Raw genomic sequence first — 21,912 nt, 5'->3', positions numbered from 1 at the left:
AAGAACGAACCCTATATCCTTCCGTAAGAGCTCTGATTTCCTTTATTTTATCATGGTGATCGTTTCTCCGTATGTAGGTTAGTGTCAACAAAATACTCGTATATTCGAAATCAGAGGAGGAAGTTAGTGATTTTCGTGAGAAGATTCCGTCGCATCGAAAACCGCCTTTCTCTTAATGATATCCAGCCCAAATCCTGTGTCATTTCTGCGACAATCTCTCCCATATTTCGCGTTAATACAAAACGTGCTGCCCTTCTTTGAACTTTTTCGATGTACTCCATCAGTCCTGTCTGGTAAGGATCCCACATCGTACAGCAGCATTCTAAATAGGACGGACAAGCATAGTGTAGGCAGTCTCCTTAGTACACTCCTGGAAATGGAAAAAAGAACACATTGACACCGGTGTGTCAGACCCACCATATTTGCTCCGGACACTGCGAGAGGGCTGTACAAGCAATGATCACACGCACGGCACAGCGGACACACCAGGAACCGCGGTGTTGGCCGTCGAATGGCGCTAGCTGCGCAGCATTTGTGCACCGCCACCGTCAGTGTCAGCCAGTTTGCCGTGGCATACGGAGCTCCATCGCAGTCTTTAACACTGGTAGCATGCCGCGACAGCGTGGACGTGAACCGTATGTGCAGTTGACGGACTTTGAGCGAGGGCGTATAGTGGGCATGCGGGAGGCCGGGTGGACGTACCGCCGAATTGCTCAACACGTGGGGCGTGAGGTCTCCACAGTACATCGATGTTGTCGCCAGTGGTCGGCGGAAGGTGCACGTGCCCGTCGACCTGGGACCGGACCGCAGCGACGCACGGATGCACACCAAGACCGTAGGATCCTACGCAGTGCCGTAGGGGACCGCACCGCCACTTCCCAGCAAATTAGGGATACTGTTGCTCCTGGGGTATCGGCGAGGACCATTCGCAACCGTCTCCATGAAGCTGGGCTACGGTCCCGCACACCGTTAGGCCGTCTTCCGCTCACGCCCCAACATCGTGCAGCCCGCCTCCAGTGGTGTCGCGACAGGCGTGGATGGAGGGACGAATGGACACGTGTCGTCTTCAGCGATGAGAGTCGCTTCTGCCTTGGTGCCAATGATGGTCGTATGCGTGTTTGGCGCCGTGCAGGTGAGCGCCACAATCAGGACTGCATACGACCGAGGCACACAGGGCCAACACCTGGCATCATGGTGTGGGGAGCGATCTCCTACACTGGCCGTACACCACTGGTGATCGTCGAGGGGACACTGAATAGTGCACGGTACATCCAAACCGTCATCGAACCCATCGTTCTACCATTCCTAGACCGGCAAGGGAACTTGCTGTTCCAACAGGACAATGCACGTCCGCATGTATCCCGTGCCACCCAACGTGCTCTAGAAGGTGTAAGTCAACTACCCTGGCCAGCAAGATCTCCGGATCTGTCCCCCATTGAGCATGTTTGGGACTGGATGAAGCGTCGTCTCACGCGGTCTGCACGTCCAGCACGAACGCTGGTCCAACTGAGGCGCCAGGTGGAAATGGCATGGCAAGCCGTTCCACAGGACTACATCCAGCATCTCTACAATCGTCTCCATGGGAGAATAGCAGCCTGCATTGCTGCGAAAGGTGGATATACACTGTACTAGTGCCGACATTGTGCATGCTCTGTTGCCTGTGTCTATGTGCCTGTGGTTCTGTCAGTGTGATCATGTGATGTATCTGACCCCAGGAATGTGTCAATAAAGTTTCCCCTTCCTGGGACAATGAATTCACGGTGTTCTTATTTCAATTTCCAGGAGTGTAGATCTGTTACATTTTCTAAGTGTCTTGCCAATAAAACGCAGTCTTTGGTTAGCCTCCCCCACAATATTTGCTACGTGTTCCTTCCAGTTTAAGTTGTTTGTAATTGTAATTCCTGGGTATGTAGCTGAATTTACGGCCTTTATATTTGACTGTTATTTAGGGTCAACTGCCAATTTTCGCACGAATCAGATATCTTTTCTAAATCGTTCTGCAGTTTGTTTTGATCTTCTGATGACTTTATTAGTCGATAAACGACAGCAGCATCTGCAAACAACCAAAGACGGCTGCTCAGAACCTTGGGGAACGCGAGAAATCACTTGTGTTTTACTAGATGACTTTCCGTCATAACTACGAACTGTGACCTCTCTGACAGGAAGTCACTAATTTAGTCACATGCCTGAACCAATATTCCATAAGCACGCAATTTCACTACAAGCTGCTTGTGTGGTACAGCGTCGAAAGCCTTCCGGAAATCCAGAAATACGGAATCGACCTGAAATCCCTTTTAAATAGCACTCAACACTTGATGCGAATAAAGAGCTAGTTGTGTTTCACAAGAACGGTGTTTTCTAAACCCATGTTGACTGTGTGTCAATAGACTGTTCTCTTCGAGGTAATTCATAATGTTCGAACACAATATATGTTCCAGAATCCTGCTGCAAATCGATGTTAATGATATGGGCCTTTAATTAAGTGGATTACTCCTACTACCTTTCTTGAATATTGGTGTGACCTGTGCAACTTTCCAGTCTTTGGGTACGGATCTTCCGTCGAGCGGACGGTTCTATATGATTCTCAAGTAAGGAACAAATGCATCAGCATACCGTGGTACTCTTAAAGGAACCTAACTGGCATACAGTCTGGACCAGAAGCTATAAAAGCAAGTTGCTTCACTACTCATAGGATATTTACTTTCACGTTACTCATGTTGGCAACTGTTCTTGATTCGAATTCGTAAATATTTCCTTCGTCTTATTTTGTGAAGGCATTTCAGAAGGCTGTGTTTAGTAACTCTGCTTTGGCAGCACTGTCTTAGATTCCACTACTATTGTGCAAAGAAGGCATTGATTGTTTCTTGCCACTAACATACTTCACATACGACCCAGAATCTCTTTGGATTTTCTGCCAGCTTTCGAGAGGAAGTTTTGGTGTGGAAACTGTTATAAACATCTCGCAATGAAGTTCGCGCTAAATTTCGAGCTTCTGTAAAAGATCGTCAATCTTGGGGATTATGCTTCTGTTTAAATTTGGCATGTTTGTTTCGTTGTTTCTGCAACAGTGTTCAGACTCGTTTTGTGTATCAAGGAGGATTAACTCCGTCTTTGTTAATTTATTTGGTATAAATCTCCCAATTGCTGCCGATACTGTTTCTCTGAATTCAAGTCAAATCTGATCTACACTTATATCATTAATTTGGAATGAGTGGAGATTGCCTCTCAGGATTGCGTCAAGTGAATTTTTATCTCCTTTTTTGAACAGGTATATTTTTCGTTTGTTTTTGGAGGATTTGGGGGTTATAATATTCAATTTCGCTACAACCCTGTGTTCACTAATCCCTGTATCCGTTTTGATACTCGTTATTAAGGCAGGATGCACCCCTAGACAGAATCGTCCTAGGAAGGTGGCCACATACATATTTGATCGCTATACTTACAATTAATTATTAAGATTGCAGACTCAATTAGACGACATTCAACAAAGAGCGAAGTATCGGAAATACGCCCTGCTGACGGCAGTGACTCTGGAAATAGAAATATCTGTACCATTCTTATGACTTGACATAGTTTCCCCTATGCTATTACAGTATTCCACGTCAAATCCATACCTTCCTTACGACTGGACATAGTCATTTCCTTTGCATATGACGGAACACACACACACACACACACACACACACACACACACACTCTTTATAAGCTTGATGCTCAAGGTGAACCTAGCACGCACCCCCTACTACTGAGTATAATACGTCGCCAATAACCGATTGCCAGCGTTACGAAATTATACTGCCCGAAAATCGGCGATGGGTGGACGTGTCTCATAACTTTTCCTGGGAGTGGTACCACTGCATCTTACAAAGAGAGGCATAATCGTCTTATAAACCGCCTGATGTTAAGAAACACGATTGCAAAATGGCTCTGAGCACTATGGGACTTAACTTCTAAGGTCATCAGTCCCCTAGAACTTAGAACTACATAAACCTAACTAACCTAAGGACATCACACACATCCATGCCCGAGGCAGGATTCGAACCTGCGACCATAGCGGTCTCGCGGTTCCAGACTGTAGCGCCTAGAACCGCTCGGCCACCCCGACCGGCAAACATGATTGCAACAACTACTGAATGTTACTGTCACAAGAGGTCTTGGTTCTATAGGTACACACAAGAATCCTTGTTAAAAGCCATATTGGCTTTATAAATCGAGGTATGGCATTACCTCCAAATGATGTGGTTTTTCCAGACAAATACTGCGACAATGAATACAAACTGTGATCACTGGAGTGTATATTATCAGACCAACAGTGCGGTTACAGTACAGTAGGTTACAGTACGCTTGTTCGCCCACTGCTTGAATACTGCTCAGCAGTGTGGGATCCGTACCAGATAGGGTTGATACAAGACATAGAGAAGATCCAACGGAGAGCAGCGCGCTTCGTTACAGGATCATTTAGTAATCGCGAAAGCGTTACGGAGATGATAGATAAACTCCAGTGGAAGACTCTGCAGGAGAGACGCTCAGTAGCTCGGTACGGGCTTTTGTCAAAGTTTCGAGAACATACCTTCACCGAAGAGTCAAGCAGTATATTGCTCCCTCCTACGTATATCTCGCGAAGAGACCATGAGGATAAAATCAGAGAGATTAGAGCCCACACAGAGGCATACCGACAATCCTTCTTTCCACGAACAATACGAGACTGGAATAGAAGGGAGAACCGATAGAGGTACTGAAGGTACCCTCCGCCACACACCGTCAGGTGGCTTGCGGAGTATGGATGTAGATGTAGATGTAGATGTTACACATTGCCGACCGTGCAGCCTCGTGATAAAATCACCTAATTTAGAAAGTGATTCAGTTAAGGAACGTGGTATGATACCAGTATTTGCAGCTCCCTCATGCCTCCGCTTGACATTTCTCCAGTATTTGTAACACATTTTGTCTCGATGCCCTGTCAGAGGTTCTGTGATATATCCACTGGATTACAGGTGAAGGTTCGTTGAAAAGGATCACAACCAGTGGATGGTGTGCTCATTGAGGCCGTAAGAAATGTGCACTAGCTTATCAGATCTCTAGTGTTACGCTCTCCAGTGGAAATTCTGTCTGGGATTTGGAGTCAAGTCTTTCCATTCAACCACACACCTGCACTGGATCCTATGGAGAAGACCTTTAATGATTACAGCCACTAGTGAATCATATATCTGGCACTCTCATATCTCTAAACGAGTCACCTTTTGGTAACCTATTAGCTACAGTAAAATTTTAGATAGTCCCTATGCCACTTGCAACTGCCGCCATTTATGCAGCTTTGCGCATGTGATCGTTCCAATTTAAGTCGGAACTCAGCAGAAGCCGGAGAGAGCTGTATCTACCACCTTCTGCAGCCCATGTAGAAACAGACTATGCTGAATTACTGCGACAGGACTCTGTATTGACCATTCGATGTTGTCATAGCTCCGCCAACATTGTACGATGTGTAAGGTCAGTGCCAAACAAAGTCTGCACCTGCAGCAAAAGGTAGTACAAAAGACAGTACGGGAACTGGGAGAAGGAGGAGGATTTTGCTACTGCATTGTGGTGTGTCCCCAAACTACATACAGGTACTGCAGTCCAAAGCAGATCTGCATCCCTCAGGGCCCACTCAAGTCTATCACCCCAACATGCTATCATCGTTATTCCGTACCATCCAAGAGAGAAAAATTACGAACCATAAAAGCTCCACTAACTTTATCCAATAGAGAACTCGCTAAGATTTTTAGCACATCTCTTCTCTCATATATCGAAAACAAATACCATCTGCAGACATCGAGCACATGTGACAATCCTATTAAATATACAGGTATTCATCCAGTACTTGGACCAGTGTAAAGTTGCATCGCCTGTATTGTAGGAGGATGACCTTATCCCATGAACTATACTGTAAGCCGCAAGAGACCCTCCCTGTGGCCCTGTGTCGTTGTTTGAAAAATTGTTTTTTTCTGCTGTAAGACGCTATCTACACTGCCATACATTTTATTTTTTCCAACACGACTTCGAAGTCTGTGTCAGGTTCTAAACTGACATTAACACCTTCTGATCCATTGCTTCACACAAAAACTAGACGTTGCACGGTATAAGTCATGTTACTGCTGCTACCATAACACACCTTACACAATGGACGGTTTTAAATAAAAGACAGTTACAACATAAGGAAACTGGAAAAGTTAGGCGGCGTTGTGGACAGTATCCAAACTGCTGCCCGAAGGTGATTGACGACCTCTACATTTAAATTCATCTCTCACAGTGACGAAATAGCTGATGGCTCTGCATTCCATTTCTACTGAGTCCTCATACTGCAGTCAAGTACGTGATCACTGTTTCGGTGCCAGTCATCCCCAGAAGGTATTACTCCTCCACTAAAATTCTTTTTCCATTTCAAACAAGCGATGTCAGTCAATCATTGTGTGGTAACCAACAGGGTACCAGTGGACAGATGGGATGGAAAAGACACCGTCGATGTACTGTAATAATAAGTATCACAGTTGATAGTGCGAACAATTTTAGCAATTTTACAGTAATTTTAACACCGACCAATGATGCGACAGCATGTTTCCCAAATTCCGTATCATCGCTAAACCACCCCTTCCCTACTTTGCAAGTATCATTGCGAATGTAGATAGATGACTGTGCAGTACATCCATTCATTGTTAATTCTCGAACACATACATCATCAAAGTATACTAGGCAGTGCTTTCTAGCACCTCGAGCGTAGTGCATAATGTACGATCTATTTCTATGCGCCTGCGAGTCACAGAGCATTCTCGCAGTCATAGGATAAAATTAGAGAATGAAGGAACCCGTCGCATTGTCTTTGACCAGCCCGGCCTGCAGCACTATTACCGATTTAATCTGCAGCTAACCAGAAGTAGACCAATACATTCAACGTCTCCTGAATGAATGGAGTTAGCTGAGTCCTCACCTTCCAATTACACAAGTTTTCTCCAGATGCACCCACGTCGAGGAGATTAGCACCCCTTATCGATGTATAGTAACAGATGTGAAAGTTTTGTGATGTAATAGCAGACGGTTAAGAACAACAATAAATGGCTGGTTTTTGTGCATGTTGGACTTTGAAGTATTTTTATGTAAATCAACCACGCTATCAACTCTAACGTATTGTTCTAGAGTCTGGGATCAGTACCTGGAAGGTATTGGTAAGAGAGGACATAAACACACGCACTCCTAAGGCTACAAGGTTCCGCTCTTGAAACAGGCTATAATGTTAGATCGCTCCAGTTTCCGACATATTAGTCGTATGGATTGTTACGCTGTTAATATTCCAATGTAAGAAGTATATTTCCAGCGCATGACATACATCCTTCTTGCAGATTTCTCTACTATAAACTACGATAACAAGCCCTAAAATGAAAAAAAAACTACTTCCTTAAAATATCGATTCTGTGTGATACGTGCACAATATAGCTTTCCAGATATGTATAGCGCCCACTGTTCACGCCCGATCAAGGTTCAGAAATTATGCTATGCCCACATCAGTCCTATATAAAATGATCGTTAGTAATGGAGACTACCTCTTACAAGAAAACAAATAAAAGCATAGCAGCGGAGTTTGACATGTGAAATTACACGTTATTCCGACACTAACACAGTAAACAGGACATCTGTCGAGCAAATGTATACACGGGGACTGCAGTGCCTCACAAACATCTATCGCTAACTTAGAATCATCTTAGTTATGAAACTGAAGTCTCGATTTTATACCCAAGATGCGACAGGGGAATGCAGTACATCACATAAATCTTCGTTCGTTTAGAGGAATGTGTCACGTTTCATCACACATGAGATAGAAGTCCTCTGATGACCGAGAAGTTTGCTGTTAACGATGGCATGTAGACACTGCTCTAAGACCCACACAGAACACGCGGTTTTATACGAGTCGAACACAACTGTTGCATCCTGAGACAGAATATTGGGAAAAAAGTGTCAAATGACCTGCAGCAACATCTCCCTCTCTCTCTTTCTCTCTAGAATGCATCATCAGTCTACCATTAAATCGTACCTCGTCACAACTCCATCTCAAATGACCACTCCATCCACTCTCTGTCAGCCTTTAGCGCATATGCAAGTTAGTTTAGAGGCAGATGTTTCTCTGTTTTTCCTGGAAAGCATCAAAGACAGCAGTCAACTAATGTGTATCACTATTATCTCAGTAGACATACGGTAGAATGGTGCCTCGACGAAAAACTTAACGTTTTCCCTGGTTTCCGATGCTTCCATATCAACGTTTTCTTTTGTTACTCTTGCTATCGCATACTCGTTCACAAGCACAAGAATTCTTCCGCACCAACGAGAAAACAGGCAAGTACGTCCTCAGCTTCCCCGCATTTCGATGTATTTTCTCTCAATTTATACGTATTTTCCATCTTTTTCATAACTTTATCGATTTTACGTCACTTCTATCCGTGCGACAATGAGGTGACGACTCGTCCCGCGTTCTAAAATTGCTTGTAATTGTATTACGAGCTAGCAACACTTAGCGCAAATGCACTATTTTTTTCTGATCTGGAAGTATAATATAGCACTGTACTCGATTGCATCTAGTCTCCTCTACCCACATATTTCACATTTGCAGTGCGTTTGCTGTGTTTTCTGTATGTCTGTGTATGTGCATGTGTCACGGTAATATTTTCTCAACGTACTCTCATAGAAAACATTGCTTAGTGTACTTTTATGGATATGATTCTACATTGGGGTTTTTAATGTTTGAAAAAAGAAGCCAAAGACAAAACATGTGTTTACAGTTTTTGAACTTTAATGTGATTTTGCCTCAGAAAACTGCTGTCTCATTCATTGTTTACCGAAGCTATTAAAATGTCACTCTATTTTCTTGTCTTCATTTTGTGTTTCGACACCATGGACGGGTCCGTAAAGAAAATTACGTCCACGCAATAGCACCACAGGTTGCACAAGCCCTAGATGCCAGCGATTGCGAAATGCTGTCCACTTAATTTCTATTGAAACTTTGGATTTTTATCGTCTGCAGCGAATCAGCATCAGCATGCGCCAGCTTTTGTGTTCGTAGAATATTACAATGTACATATACTGGTGCTCCGCAGCATCCGTAGTTAGGTTGTTGAATGCCTTATTTCGTTTCCCTGTCCACAGTTATAAGTATTTTATGCTAACACAGATCAGTTTCTTCTTCCTAGTTAAGTTCTGATTTACAGTGCGGTTCTGCATAAAATCAGCTCTGATTATCACGTTTAACGTCAGTGAAAATAGAAAACTAGAAATGGAAAAAACAGATGGGTAACAATTGGTTCAAAGAGCCTTCAGTCCTTCTTTTCTGGACGCGACATAGTAGAAGGGTAAAGGCTTAACTCGAAACTTCTTCTGTTTAAAGAGTTATACATATCATTGGCAAAGGCCGTCAGCCGAAGAAGCATAAAAAATTGGAGGACGAGGATAGTAACAAGTAATAGGCCATTGTTAATCTGTTATGGTATCGAGTGAAATATGTAAATTACCAGGGGATAGTTGTTTTACCATCATGGAGTGTTGCCGATAGAGTAGGCAACCACTTTTGCGTTTGAAACCTCCAGTTTCCCTAGTTACTGAGGCTTTACATCACTGCAGATTCAGTTTACTTACCTAGAGGCCCGAGGCGATAGTTTATGGTGACGAGCACCACATTTCTGTCGATGAGATAGCCTGCTTTATACCCTACACCAGTTCCTGAAACCCAGCCACCACCATGAATCCAAAACATCACTGGGAACAGCTCCGCAGGTTTCAGCTGAAAATCAGTAAACAGCTATAACTGTTACAGCCATTGCAGGACACTTCGTTAGTGCTAAATATCTTCAGTAAATGTTTCACTTATTCTCACATACATTTGTTCAAATTTGTATATTTATAAAAAGCAAATCTCTATTTTATTTAATAAATTAGATCCATATTCAAACTGACTAGATTTTGGGCTGCCTTCCTGGGCAGGGTTGTGATGATGGATTTCTCTGGTTATTTTCTTTCAACATGGTGTAAAAACCCAGACGTGTATCCACATCATGTAGGAGATTGTGATGACAGTATGTATAGTAAGGTGTTGTAATACGTGAACTGAATGCAGAGGATAGAACTCGATGACACAGGGTAGTCTACTTCTTTTGGATAGCAAGTTGAGTGTCAACATAAATGTTTGCATCCGATGCATCCAATGGAAGATCACCATCGGTGGTGCCATGCGTTCTGCCATCAGTCAACCACGCGCTGGTAAGAGATTTGGAATTTAACCCAGGACATCGGCACAAAACGGGCTTATCGGGAATTGTACACATTAACTGTGGGCTGTGTCTGTGCGCATGTGCGCCAGCGCGCGCGCGTGTTTGTGTGTGTGTGTGTGTGTGTGTGTGTGTGTGTGTGTGTGTATGTGTGTGTGAGTGAGAGAGAGAGAGAGAGAGAGAGAGAGAGAGGGAGAGAGCGAGAGAGAGAGAGAGAGAGAGAGGAGGGAAACAGGCTTATAGGAAGAGTGATAGGAGGGAAAGGGGTGGAAGAGAGGGAGGGAGATCAGGTAGATGGAGAGAATTATTAATACAGCAGTACATATTTTATATGCATCATTATTTCATTTTAACACATGAATAATTGTATTTCTAGTGATCCTATTTTTTCGTATATAACTGATATACTACATGTTCAACTACTTTGTTAAATAGATACGTGTATCTTATATCATATTTGTTTCACTACAAAATTGTTAATTGTTAACCTAGCTCTATTTATATTACTGATATGTCATTAATTATCTTAAATAATATTTGCGTCACTGCAACATTGTTAATTATTAACGTAGCTCTTATTTGTATTACTGTTACGCCATCCATTTAGGGTTTGTACTAAATGTCTCTTATTTATCTTTTAGCTGGCTAAATGGTCGTTAGCTGCCGGAGGCCAAATAAATAGTAAGAGGCATTTGTCTTCATTTGTTTTCTGCTTTCTGTAGGTAATTTGTAATAGAAAGAAGCTTGCAGTAGAAGAGATGTGTTCCTCAGAAGCAAAGATAAAAAATGTGCTCATAGCTCTTAAGGTATACGTTTTAGAGTCCATGTTTACTGGAAATTTTCTTTTTGTTTTCGCCCATACTACCATCTCTTTTATTTAACATCCTGTATAACATTTCCAGTTAACTATTACAACATAACGCACAGACAGATATTCCATTTACATTACATTGCATTAGCGCACAGGATAGAGTAAACGTACCTCTGGAGTGAAGATGTTCAGGTACAGGCAGTCTTCCCTTTCGTTAGGTCCCAACTGGTTATTCTGTGGACATACAGGCCCTGGAGCTGTGGCATCACGGATATCCACCCAAGGGTCTGGAGGCTGAGGGCTCTGTAACAAAAATAAATAACTAAATTACAGAACTACATTACTTGTCCCGATTTCCTTAACAAAATTCATGTATGAAAAGGATCAGCTGTAACTGATTTTTCTATTCAAATAGCCAAGGCAACATTGTATCTCGTAGGGTATGTTGGAAGAAAAGTGAACCAGAAATAACAAAGTGTGGAGGACAGTTACCAGTATGAAGAAACACAAGTAAACATGGTAGTAGACAACCTAATTCCCTTAAAGGAATGGAAAAAGCATTATGCAGACCTTTTAATTGACGGTAGGCCATATTACACCCAAAGGAATAAAGAGAGGACGGAAGTAACTGATCAAAATATAAACATTACAATAGAGGAAGTGAACTGCGCATTAATTAAAATGAAGAATAGCCGGTCACCTGGTCCAGGAAACATTGCTGTTGAATTATTGAAGGCTGGAGGAAGATGTCTGAAGAAATGAATAACCTGCCTGGTGAACAACTGTTGTAAAAGGCTAGAAATTCCCTCATAATGGAAAAAGTCATATATGGTTTCTATTTTCAAGAAAGGGAATAGAAAAGACACAAACCACTACAGAGGCATTAGTGTCAACTGTACAATGAGCCACTTGTTTGGCAAGATAATGTTTGAAAAAATAAGACAATATGTTGTCCACCATATTGGGGAAGACCACAGCGGGTTTAGGCAGAACAGATCATGTACAGATAACCTATTTATTTTACAACAAATAATGGAGAAATTTATAGCATTAGGAAAGGAGTTACACATTTTCTTTGTAGATTTAGCAAAAGCTTACGATACAGTCCCTAGATCTAAGCTGTGGGAAGCTATGAAAGTTATAGGTATGGATGATCACCTCTTATAAAATACTATTGAAATGTACAGTGATAATGTGCTACAGATTAAACGAGGTTCAAAGTTATCAGAACCTATTAAATGTCACTAAAGGTTTGCGATAAGGTTGCAGTATGTCACCCATCTTCTTCAGTTTATACGTAGGAGTTGCTTTCCGAAATTGGAAGAACAGCTGCAGAGGAATGGGAATCACTGTCAACGATGTAGAGGTATTTTCATTAACTTTCGCTGACGATCAAGCTATTATAATACGATTATGACCTTTAGTTCATCATACGACGATAATGTCAGGACTACAACAGATGGGGACTACAAATGAGTCTAACAAAAACAGAGCACCTGGTGGTGAATAGTGATGCTAAATTTGAAGTACACATCAATAACAAAGCCGTTACGAGACAGGAAGAGAAATTTAACTATCTTGGGCACATATTGTTAAAAATGGTTTTGGCCATATAGAAGTAAAATATAGAATACAGAAAAGCAGAAAAGTATTAGGGTGTATGAATTATTTTTGGTGGGATAAGAATATTTCCAACAACAGTAAGAAAAGAGTAGGCCAGATATGGTTGAATCAGTGCTATGCTATGGATGAGAACTGTGGATCTTAAATGTAGATCTCAAAAGAAGACTTCTAGCTGTGGAAATGGATTATTTGCGTAGGAGTGCCAGAATATCAAGATTCGAAAAAAAAAGATGAAGTAAGGGCTAGAATGAAGGCAAATGATACAGTGATAGATAGAATTGAAAGAAAATCATTAAAATGGTACGGACATGTGATGAGAATGCCAGATCATCGGTGGCCAAAGAAGGTTTATGAATGGAAACCACACGGCAGTAGGAAGGGCGGAAGACCACGACGTTCCTGGACAGACCACATAAAAGGAGTATGGACATCTCAGCATCGACAAGTAAGATGCGCTGGATAAAGAGACTTGACGGAGGATAACAGGAATACAATAAGATGTTGTTATTAATTAATCTTTGTATTGATTAATCTTGTAATAATAATAAGTTAGTAACAAATAAAAATGCTTACAGAGACAGTAATATTTTATGATATGCTACACTTTAATCGCCGTTGGAAGATTCTGCCGTTTCAGAATGGTAAGTAGTGCTGAAACTGCGGGGATAGGGAATGTGAGAATGTTTATCTTCCAGCAGTGACAACACACGGGCGAGGGAGATCAAACCGATCAGCTGCTGCGGCATAAACTTCAAACTGAAGTGACGGGGTTCGTGTCTGCAGTATATACAAATGGGCACTTCAAATGCAGTACCTGTTTGTAGCAAGTAATATGAAATTAAATTAACGCTGTTGTGACAGAACGCAATTAATAGAACAATGAATTAAAAAAAACAAGTAAAGTTACTGTCTTTTTTGTGTCATCAGTCTTCTGACTGGTTTAACGTGTCCCGCCACGAATTCCTCACCTGCGCTAAACTTTTCATCTCAGAATAGCAGTTGAAACGTACGTCTACTTACATAGTTTTCAACCTCTTCTGCTCCCTCCAGTACCATGGACGTTGTTCGCTGGTCTTAACAGGTGTCCTATGAATCTGTCCCTTCTTCTTGCCAGTGTTCTCCATATATTCCTTTCCTCGCCGATTCTGCGGAGAACCTCCTCATTACATACGTTAACAATATACCTAATTTTCAACATTCTTCTGTAGTACTAATCTCAAATACTTCAGTTCTCTTCTGTTCCGGTTTCCCACAGTCCATGTTTCACTACCGTACAATGCTGTGCTCTAAACGTTCATTCCCAGAAATTTCTTCCTCAAAAATTGAGGTCTATATTTGATGCTACTAGAATTTTCTTGATCAAGAATGCCCTTTTTGGTACTGCTAGTCTGCTTTTTATGTCGTCCTTGTTTCGTCCGATATGGGTTACTTTGCTGCCTAGGTAGCAAAATTCCTTGACATCGTCTATTTCGTGATCCCAGTTCTGATGTTTAGTTTATTGCTATTCTCATTTTTGCTACTTCTCATTACTTTCGTCTTTCTTGATTTACTCGCAGTCCATATTCTGTTCCTATTAGACTGTTCATTCCATTCAACAGATCCTGTAATACTTCTTCAGTTTCATTGAGCATAGCAGTGTCATCAGCGTATCTTATCATTGACATCCTTTCAATTTAAATTTTTAAATCTTGTACTTGAATCCATCTTTTATTTCCGTCATTGCTTCTTCGGTGTATAGATTGAACAGCAGGAGCGAAAGACCACATCCCTCTCTTATACGCATTCTAATTCGAGAACTTCGTTCTTGGTGTACCACTCTTATTGCTCCCTCTTGATTCTTCCCTACAGCTTACCCCCAACCTTTCTTAGAATTTCAAATATATTGCACCGTTTGGCGGTGTCGAAATATTTTTCCAGATAGGTGAATCCCAGGAACATATCTTAAATTTTCTTCAATCTTGCATATATTATCAACCGCGACGTCAGAATTGCCTCCCTGGTGCCTTTATCTTTCCTAAAGCCTAACTGATCGTCGTCTAACAGATCCTCAGTCTTCTTTGCCATTCTTCTGTATGTTATTCTTGTCTAATTCTCATACTTACCGGCTCTTGCTATCTTCGGAATTGTGTTGATGATGTTTTTCCGATACTCATACATTCCACAGTCTCATACATTCCACACACCAACACGAATAGTCGTATTATCGTTACTTCCCCGATTGATTTCAAATATTTTGAAGGGATGTTATCTATCCCTCCCGCTTTATCTGACCTTAAGTCGTCCGTACCTCAACCGAAAATCCCTTCCGTCCATTCCTCAACCGACAATCCCTTCCTCTCATACAGGCCTTCAGCACACTCTTTCACCTATCCGGTCTGTCCTCTGCATTTAACAAAGGAATTCCGGTAGCAATATTACCGCTCTTGCTTTAACCGCAGATTGTCTTGGCTTCCTATATGCTGAGTCAGTCGTTCCTACGATCATTTCTTTTCCGATTTCTTCGCATTTTTCATGCAGTCATTTCGCCTTAGCTTCCCGGCATTTCGTATTTATTTCATTCCCAAGTGACTTGTATCTCTATTCCTAAATTTCCCTCAGCATTTTTGTACTTCCTTCTTTCGTCGGTCAGGTGGAGTATTTGCTTTGTTACCCATGGATTCCTCGTAAGTTACCTTCCTTGTACTTATATTTTTCGTTCCAACTTCTGTGACTGACCTCTTTAGAGACGTCCATTCCTCTTCAACAGAACTGCGTACTGAGTTGTTCATTATCACAATACCTACAGTCTCAGAGAAATCCAAGCACATCTCTTCATTTCTTAGTATCTCCGTATCCCACTTCACTGCACATTGTTTCTCCCTGTCTAGGCTCTCGAACGTCAGACTTCTCTTCCTCACTATTAAATTCTGATCTGAGACTATATGTGCTTTTGGGTACGCCTTACAATCCAGTATCTGATTTTAGAATCTCTGCCTGACCATGATGTGATCTAACTGAATTCTTCCCGTTTCCCCGGCCTTTTTCAGCTATATCTCCTCCTCTCGTTATTCTTGAACGACATACTCGCTATTACTAGCTGAAATTTATTGCAGAACTTAATCAACCTTTCTCCATGTTACTACCATGCCCATATTATCCCGTAACTATTTCTTCCACTCCTTCCCCTACATCCAAATTCCAGTCCCCCCCCCCCCCCGGCGACTATCAGGTTTTCATCTCCCTTTACTGAATTACTCAATCAATATCCTTATACTCGTTCTCTGCCTCTTCATCTTCTGCTTGCGACATCGGCATGTGTGTCTCAACTATCGTTATCCGTGTTGACTTGCTGTCGATTCTGGTGAGAACAACCCTATCACTGAACTTTTCACAGTAACCCATTCTCTGTCCTACCTTCCTATACATAACGAATCCTACTCTCGTTATATCATTTTCTGTTGTTATTGTAATTGCCCGATACTCTTCTGCCCAGATATCCTTGTCTTCTTTCCATTTCACTTCACTGCCCAGCACTAATGTAGACTGAGCCTTAGCATTTCCCTTTTCAGAATTTCTAGCTTCCCTACCGCGTTCTACTTCTAACATTCCCCATACTCGTAGAACGTTATTTATTTGGTTGGTTGGTTGGTTGTTTTGGGGAAGGAGACCAGACAGCGTGGTCATCGGTCTCATCGGATTAGGGAAGGTTGGGGAAGGAAGTCGGCCGTGCCCTTTCAGAGGAACCATCCTGGCATTTGCCTGGAGTGATTTAGGGAAATCACGGAAAACCTAAATCAGGATGGCCGGACGCGGGATTGAACCGTCGTCCTCCTGAATGCGAGTCCAGTGTCTAACCACTGCGCCACCCCGCTCGGTCGTTATTTATTTCTCATGGTCACCTCCTCCTTCTAAGTTCGCTCCCGGAAGTCCGAATGGGAATATGTACGGAATATTTTTGCCAGTGGAGAGATGATCATAACACTTTTTCAGTTACAGGCCACATGTCCTATGGATACACATTACGTGTCTTTAATGCAGTGATCCTCCCCCCATGAACCATGGACCTTGCCGTTGGTGGGGAGGCTTGCGTGCTTCAGCGATACAGATAGCCGTACCGTAGGTGCAACCACAAAGGAGGGTTATCTGTTTAGAGGCCAGACAAACGTGTGGTTCCTGAAGAGGGGCAGCAGCCTTTTCAGTAGTTGCAGGGGCAATAGTCTGGATGATTGACTGGTCTGGCCTTGTAACACTAAACAAAACAGCCTTGCTGTGGTGGTACTGCGAACGGCTGAAAGCAAGGGGAAACTACAGCCATAATTTTTCCCGAGTGCATGCAGCTTTGCTGTATGGTTAAATGATGATGGCGTCCTCTTGGGTAAAATATTCCGGAGGTAAAATAGTCCCCCATTCGGATCTCCGGGCGGGGAATACTCAAGAGGACGTCGTTATCAGGAGAAAAAAAACAGGCGTTCTACGGATCGGAGCGTGTAATGTCAGATCCCTTAATCGAGCAGGTAGGTTAGAAAATTGAAAAAGGGAAATGGATAGGTTATATATATATATATATATATATATATATATATATATATATATATATATATATAGTGCGAAATAGTGAAGTTCGGTGGCAGTAGGAACAAGACTTTTGGTCAGGTGAATACAGGGTTATAAATACAAAATCAAATAGGGGTAATACAGGAGTAGGTTTAATAATGAATAAAAAAAGTAGGAGTGCGGGTAAGCTACTACAAACAGCATAGTGAGCGAATTATTGTGGGCAAGATAGACACGAAGCCCACGCCTACTACAGTAGTACAAGTCTATATGCCAACTAGCTCTGCAGATGACGAAGAAGTTGATGAAATGTATGATGAGATAAAAGAGATTATTCAGATAGTGAAGGGAGACGAAAATTTAATAGTCATGGGTGACTAGATTTCGATAGCAGGAAAAGGGAGAGAAGGAAACGTGGTAGGTGAATAGGGATTGGGGGGAAGAAATGAAAGAGGAAGCCGCCTGGTAGAATTTTGCACAGAGCATAACTTAATCATAGCTAACACTTGGTTCAAGAATCATGAAAGAAGGTTGTATACATGGAAGAAGCCTGGAGACACTAGAAGGTATCAGATAGATTATATAATGGTAAGACAGAGACTTAGGAATCAGATTTTAAATTGTAAGACATTTCCAGGGGCGGATGTGGACTCTGACCAAAATCTAGTGGTTATGAATTGTAGATTAAAAGTGAAGAAACTGCAAAAAGTTGGGAATTTAAGGAGATGGGACCTGGATAAACTGACTAAACCAGAGGTTGTACAGAGTGTCAGGGAGAGCATAAGGGAACAATTGATAGGAATGGGGGAAAGAAATACAGTAGAAGAAGAATGGGTGCTTTGAGGGATGAAATAGTGAAGGCAGCAGAGGTTAAAGTAGGTAAAAAGACGAGGGCTAGTAGAAATCCTTGGATAACAGAAGAAATATTGAATGTAATTGATGAAAGGAGAAAATATAAAAATGCAGTAAATGCAGCAGGCAAAAAGGAATACAAACGTCTCAAAAATGAGATCGACAGGAAGTGCAAAATGGCTAAGCAGGGATGGCTAGAGCACAAATGTAAGGATGTAGAGGCTTATCTCACTAGGGGTAAGATAGATACTGCCTACAGGAAAATTAAAGAGACCTTTGGAGAAAAGAGAACACTTGTATGAATATCAGGAGCTCAGATGGAAACCCAGTCTTAACCAAAGAAGGGAAAGCAGAAAGGTGGAAGGAGTATATAGAGGGTCTGTACAAGGGCGATGTACTTGAGGACAATATTATGGAAATGGAAGAGGATGTAGATGAAGATGAAATGGGAGATGTGATACTGCGTGAAGAGTTCGACAGAGCATTGAAAGAGTTGAGGCGAAACAAGGCCCCGGGAGTAGACAACATTCCATTAGAACCACTGACGGCTTTGGGAGAGCCAGTCCTGACAAAACTCTACCACCTGCTGAGCAAGATGTGTGAGACAGGCGAAATACCCTCAGACTTCAAGAAGAATGTAATAATTCCAATTCCAAAGAAAGCAGGTGTTGACAAATGTGAAAAGTACCGAACAATCAGTTTATTAAGCCACGGCTGCAAAATACTAACACGAATACTTTACAGACGAATGGAAAAACTGGTAGAAGCCGATCTTGGGGAAGATCAGTTTGGATTCCGTAGAAATATTGGATCACATGAGGCAATACTGACAAGAGTCTGGCAGTTATAAGCGTCGAAGGACATGAAAGGGAAGCAGTGGTTGGGAAGGGAGTGAGACAGCAAGCAGTAATGGAAACAAAAGATAAATTCGGAGTAGGAATTAAAATCCATAGGGAAGAAATAAAAACTTTGAGGTTCGCTGATGACATTGTAATTATGTCAGAGACAGCAAAGGACTTGGAAGAGCAGTTGAACAAAATGGACAGTGTCTTGAAAGCAGGATATAAGATGAACATCTACAGAAACAAAACAAGGATAATGGAATGCAGTCGAATTAAGTCAGGTGATGCTGAGGGAATTAGATTAGTAAATGAGACACTTAAAGTAGTAAAGGAGTTTTATTATTTGGGGAGCAAAATAACTGATGATAGTCGAAGTAGAGAGGATACAAAATGCAGACTGGCAACGGCAACGAAAGCGTTTCTGAAGAAGAGAAATTTGTTAACATCAAGTATAGGTTTAAGTGTCAGGAAATTGTTTCTGAAAGTATTTGTATGGAGTGTAGCCATGTATGGAAGTGAAACATGGACGATAGATAGTTTGGACAAGAAGAGAATAGAAGCTTTCGAAATGTGGTGCTACAGAAGAATGCTGAAGATTGGGTGGGTAGATCACATAACTAATGAGAAGGTATTGAATAGAATTGGGGAGAAGAGGAGTTTGTGGCACAACTTGACGAGAAGAAGGGATCGGTTGGTGGGACTGTTCTGCGGCATCAAGGGATCACCAATTTAGTATTGGAGGGCAGCGTGGAGGGTAAAAATCGTAGAGGGAGACCTAGAGATGAATACACTAAGCAGATTCAGAAGGATGTAGGTTGCAATAGGTACTGGGAGATGAAGAAGCTTGCACGGAATAGAGTAGCATGGAGAGCTGCATCAAACCAGTCTCTGAAGTGAAGACCACAACAACAACAACAACAACAACCTTGCAGCGATTTCCATTGCCTACTGCATCCTCATGCCGTTCATCGTTCCTGATTCTTCCGCCTTTTATGGGCTCTTTCGCACTGCAAGTGCAAGTGCGTGCCCCGAACCTCTGACCGCTCCTCCGCCGCGTTTGACAAGGCCGTTGGCAGAATGTGGGTCACTTCTTATGCAAGAAGTCTACGGCTGCCATTGCTGCTTAGATGAATTGACATTTTAAGCAGGGGAGGGTTCGAACCCGGAACCGAGATTGTTTTGATTACTAGTCTAATATGCTACCTCTAGACCATGAGCGGACAGTTACTGTTAATAGTCAGTGAACCATTCACTCATCTAAACAACACAACGGTTCGTCAGGCAGTTGCAGTGTTATAAACAATACAACAGCTCTTCAGCCAATTACAGGTTACAACTCTAGGCACGCTGAAGTTGGCTGTAAGCCCGGAGAACAATCAGCACCAAATATTCTGAATGGTGTCGAATTTTAACGATCAGTACTTGGGGCCGGGCGCTAATTTATCGCACTCTGTCGCTATTGTATTGGGGCTCATAGCATACTAATTTACGTAGATTGCCAATTAATAATCAGACTGGTACATATGAGGCCTGAGGTGCAGCCGCACGAAGTCAGTACCGGCTCTTGAGCAAAAATGTTTCACGGCCACTGCTTTAAATCAAGCCTACTCGCAGCTGCGTCATTTTCCTCTGGATGCGTGTAGCCACACACTCTCCGCTGCTCCATCAGGAACAATGCCCCATGTTGGAAACAAGCTGCACCCAACCTCGGCCGTCAGTCCACGTAGCTGCCACGATGCTCCGCCACTCCTCCAGCTTCGTCTCCTGGCGGGTGTTCCCAAGCTCCAACTAGCTAGAAGCGTCCGCTTTCGCTGGCTGATTCCAAGTGCCTCCGCTCTCCAACCACAACCGCGGCCACGACGTCCACTATCTGCAAGCGGCCGCTTTCACAGGGCAACTCCTGTGCCAACCAGGCTGGAAACATCAACAAGCTCTGTCGGCGGAACCAAGCCAGAACGGGCACCGATCCAGAAGTCTCGCCTGCACTACCGACAACGGCTCATCCAGGTAGATTAGTAAAATCTGGTCGTCAGACTTCCAACCGCTCTGACTCCACGCCGCTCCAGGTCCTGCCGTGGCGCTGAGCTCGCTATACTCGCAAGTACGTGCGCCCTCTAGTGTGAAAGGAGCGTATGAGCAGCCGGCCGGGAATTTAATTGTGCCGTGAACTTCTAATTCTCTGCCTAAATTAAAAGGTTATTATACCATAAACCATTTCCAGTGCTCCAGTTCCATAAACGGACATACGTAATGCATGGTTGGGCAGATAAAAGTGACCCTTACGGGTGGACACGACTGAACGTGAGTCTATGCATATAACCACACACCGTGACGCGCACACTGTGTATACACGCGTCACGTGATCCACACCAGTTCAGAGCCAAGTGCGGGCTGTGATTAAAGCAGTGAAAAGGGGCGATGGACCCCCAACGGAGCAGCGGGTGCTCGTTGTGGAACGTTACCTGAGCATAAAAACGAAGAAACATTGTGGTCAGTTGATTGCTGTCAAAGTGCCACCAAAGAGTGCCATGCAACGCATAGTCCGAAAATGGCGTCAGAGAGGATCTGTTTTGAACGAGTCAAAAAACATTCCGAAGTCTGCCCGTACACCAGAAAATGTGGCTGCACTTCACCAGAAAATGCTTCAGAGCCCTACGAAATCAAACCGACGCCTGTCACGAAGACCGGCATTTCTCGTCGACCAGGCGGACGAAAACTCCTCCTGGACCCGCACATGCATCCTTCCCGAGTGTCTAGTGTCTTGTTCATCCATTAAAGCCAGCATATTTTTCTCAGCGTCTCCATTTTTGTGAGCAGCTCTTCAATGAGATAACAATGAATTGCTTGGACATGGATCTGTTCTTTATGTCTGATATCGCCTGGTTTCACGTGCGTTACGTCAACTCACAGCAGAGAATCCGCATAACTTCCACGAAACACCACTGTATGGCCGGAAGGTTTGGGCTTG

The 21,912-nt window shown here is 42.8% G+C and overlaps 1 protein-coding gene across 1 annotated transcript in view; it reads right to left on the bottom strand.

Annotated features, from left to right (window-relative positions):
- LOC126176181 (juvenile hormone esterase-like) overlaps nt 1-21,912 on the bottom strand; it is a 126,308-nt gene that overhangs the window by 89,925 nt on the left and 14,471 nt on the right. Inside the window, exons 2-3 of the mRNA XM_049923323.1 lie at nt 11,266-11,397; nt 9,655-9,799 (exon numbers count right to left, since the gene is read on the bottom strand). Coding sequence (XP_049779280.1) covers nt 9,655-9,799; nt 11,266-11,397 — 277 coding nt within the window. The remainder of the gene's footprint in view (nt 1-9,654; nt 9,800-11,265; nt 11,398-21,912) is intronic.

This window comes from Schistocerca cancellata, chromosome 3, assembly GCF_023864275.1.
Source record: "Schistocerca cancellata isolate TAMUIC-IGC-003103 chromosome 3, iqSchCanc2.1, whole genome shotgun sequence".
In the NCBI taxonomy this organism is placed as follows: domain Eukaryota; kingdom Metazoa; phylum Arthropoda; class Insecta; order Orthoptera; family Acrididae; genus Schistocerca; species Schistocerca cancellata.
This window is presented reverse-complemented; position numbering and strand designations above follow the sequence as displayed.